The following is a 1256-nucleotide window of genomic DNA, read 5'->3' on the forward strand; positions in this document are numbered from 1 at the left end:
ACTTTTGTGTTGAAAACAGGAAAGGAAGGACAAGTTGGGAGAACGTATTACAGCTCTTCAGCAACTAGTTTCCCCTTACGGAAAGGTACAATTTGGTCTACATGATCTCTCTTACACGTTCTTGGTCTTCTCTAGTCATGTTCAAGTCTCTATATATATCTCTTCAGACGGACACCGCATCAGTTCTACTAGAGGGAATGCAATACATTCAGTTTCTTCAAGAACAAGTCAAGGTTTGTTCGATATTTCGACCAAAAAACATGTTTCAGTTCATTCCTCTCCTCTGATACAACATTGACTTCACGTAATTATTATCTGTACAGGTTCTAAGCGCTCCATATCTGCAAGCAACAACACCCACTAATACGCAGGTGAACAGAATCTGCGATCCCCTTTTTTACTCAGATTGCTAATTCATAATCTGTGATCTGAATTTTTTTGTTGGTGGTTGTATGTTGAACTTTGTAGACTATTTTAATTTCTGAGATAAGAACAGAGAGTAAGAGAAACTTCTTTCTTTTAAACTTCAATCATATTTTCTTATTTTACAACATTGTTTTTCATACATACTTATAATCAAAAGAAACTAACAACTCTCTGACACACACCATGCTTATTCTCTTGCACACTCAACAAAGACACTTAAGTAGATAAGCTTACCTCTAGATCAGTTTAGTTTCATACCTAATACAAAAGTTTGATCATTACTTTTACCAACCTTGTTAACCTGCAACTACTAGCNTCTTCACTTGGTTTCTCTGATTCTTTTAGTTTGGTTTGGGTACAAAATAGGCATCAGTCAACACTCCCTCTTGCCATTTTGTTACTCAAACCAAGCTTGTCTCGAATCCTTTCAAAGTTTTGTCTTCCCAATGCTTTGGTAAAGATGTCTGCTAGTTGTTCTTCGCTTTTGCAAGATTCCAGTTTGATATCTCCATTCCTCTCTGATTCTCTGACAACATGATACTTGATCTGAATGTGTTTGGTCCTTCTATGCTGAACCGGATTCTTTCCTATGGCAATCGCTGACTGACTATCACAGTAGATAGGGACTCCCTCTTGAGTTGTGAATTTTAGCTGTTCTAGCAACCGCCTTAACCATACTGATTGATTTGTTGATGCACACATCGCCATGTATTCTGCCTCTGCAGTAGACTGAGCAATCGTGTTTTGTTTGCTTGTTTGCCATGAGAACATTGCTGAGCCAAGACTTTTGTGTTGAAAACAGGAAAGGAAGGACAAGTTGGGAGAACGTA

At 38.0% G+C, this 1256-nt stretch overlaps 1 protein-coding gene across 1 annotated transcript; it reads left to right on the top strand.

Moving 5' to 3' along the window:
* LOC104700292 (transcription factor bHLH114) lies at positions 20–1256 on the top strand (the record flags this gene model as incomplete). The annotated part of the gene is given in 4 exon segments (XM_010415789.1): positions 20–85; positions 168–233; positions 324–371; positions 1229–1256. Coding segments are annotated over 4 exon segments (208 nt in total), but the record flags the coding sequence as incomplete, so codon positions are not given.

This window comes from Camelina sativa, chromosome 7 (genome assembly GCF_000633955.1).
Source record: "Camelina sativa cultivar DH55 chromosome 7, Cs, whole genome shotgun sequence".
Classification (NCBI taxonomy): Eukaryota; Viridiplantae; Streptophyta; class Magnoliopsida; order Brassicales; family Brassicaceae; genus Camelina; species Camelina sativa.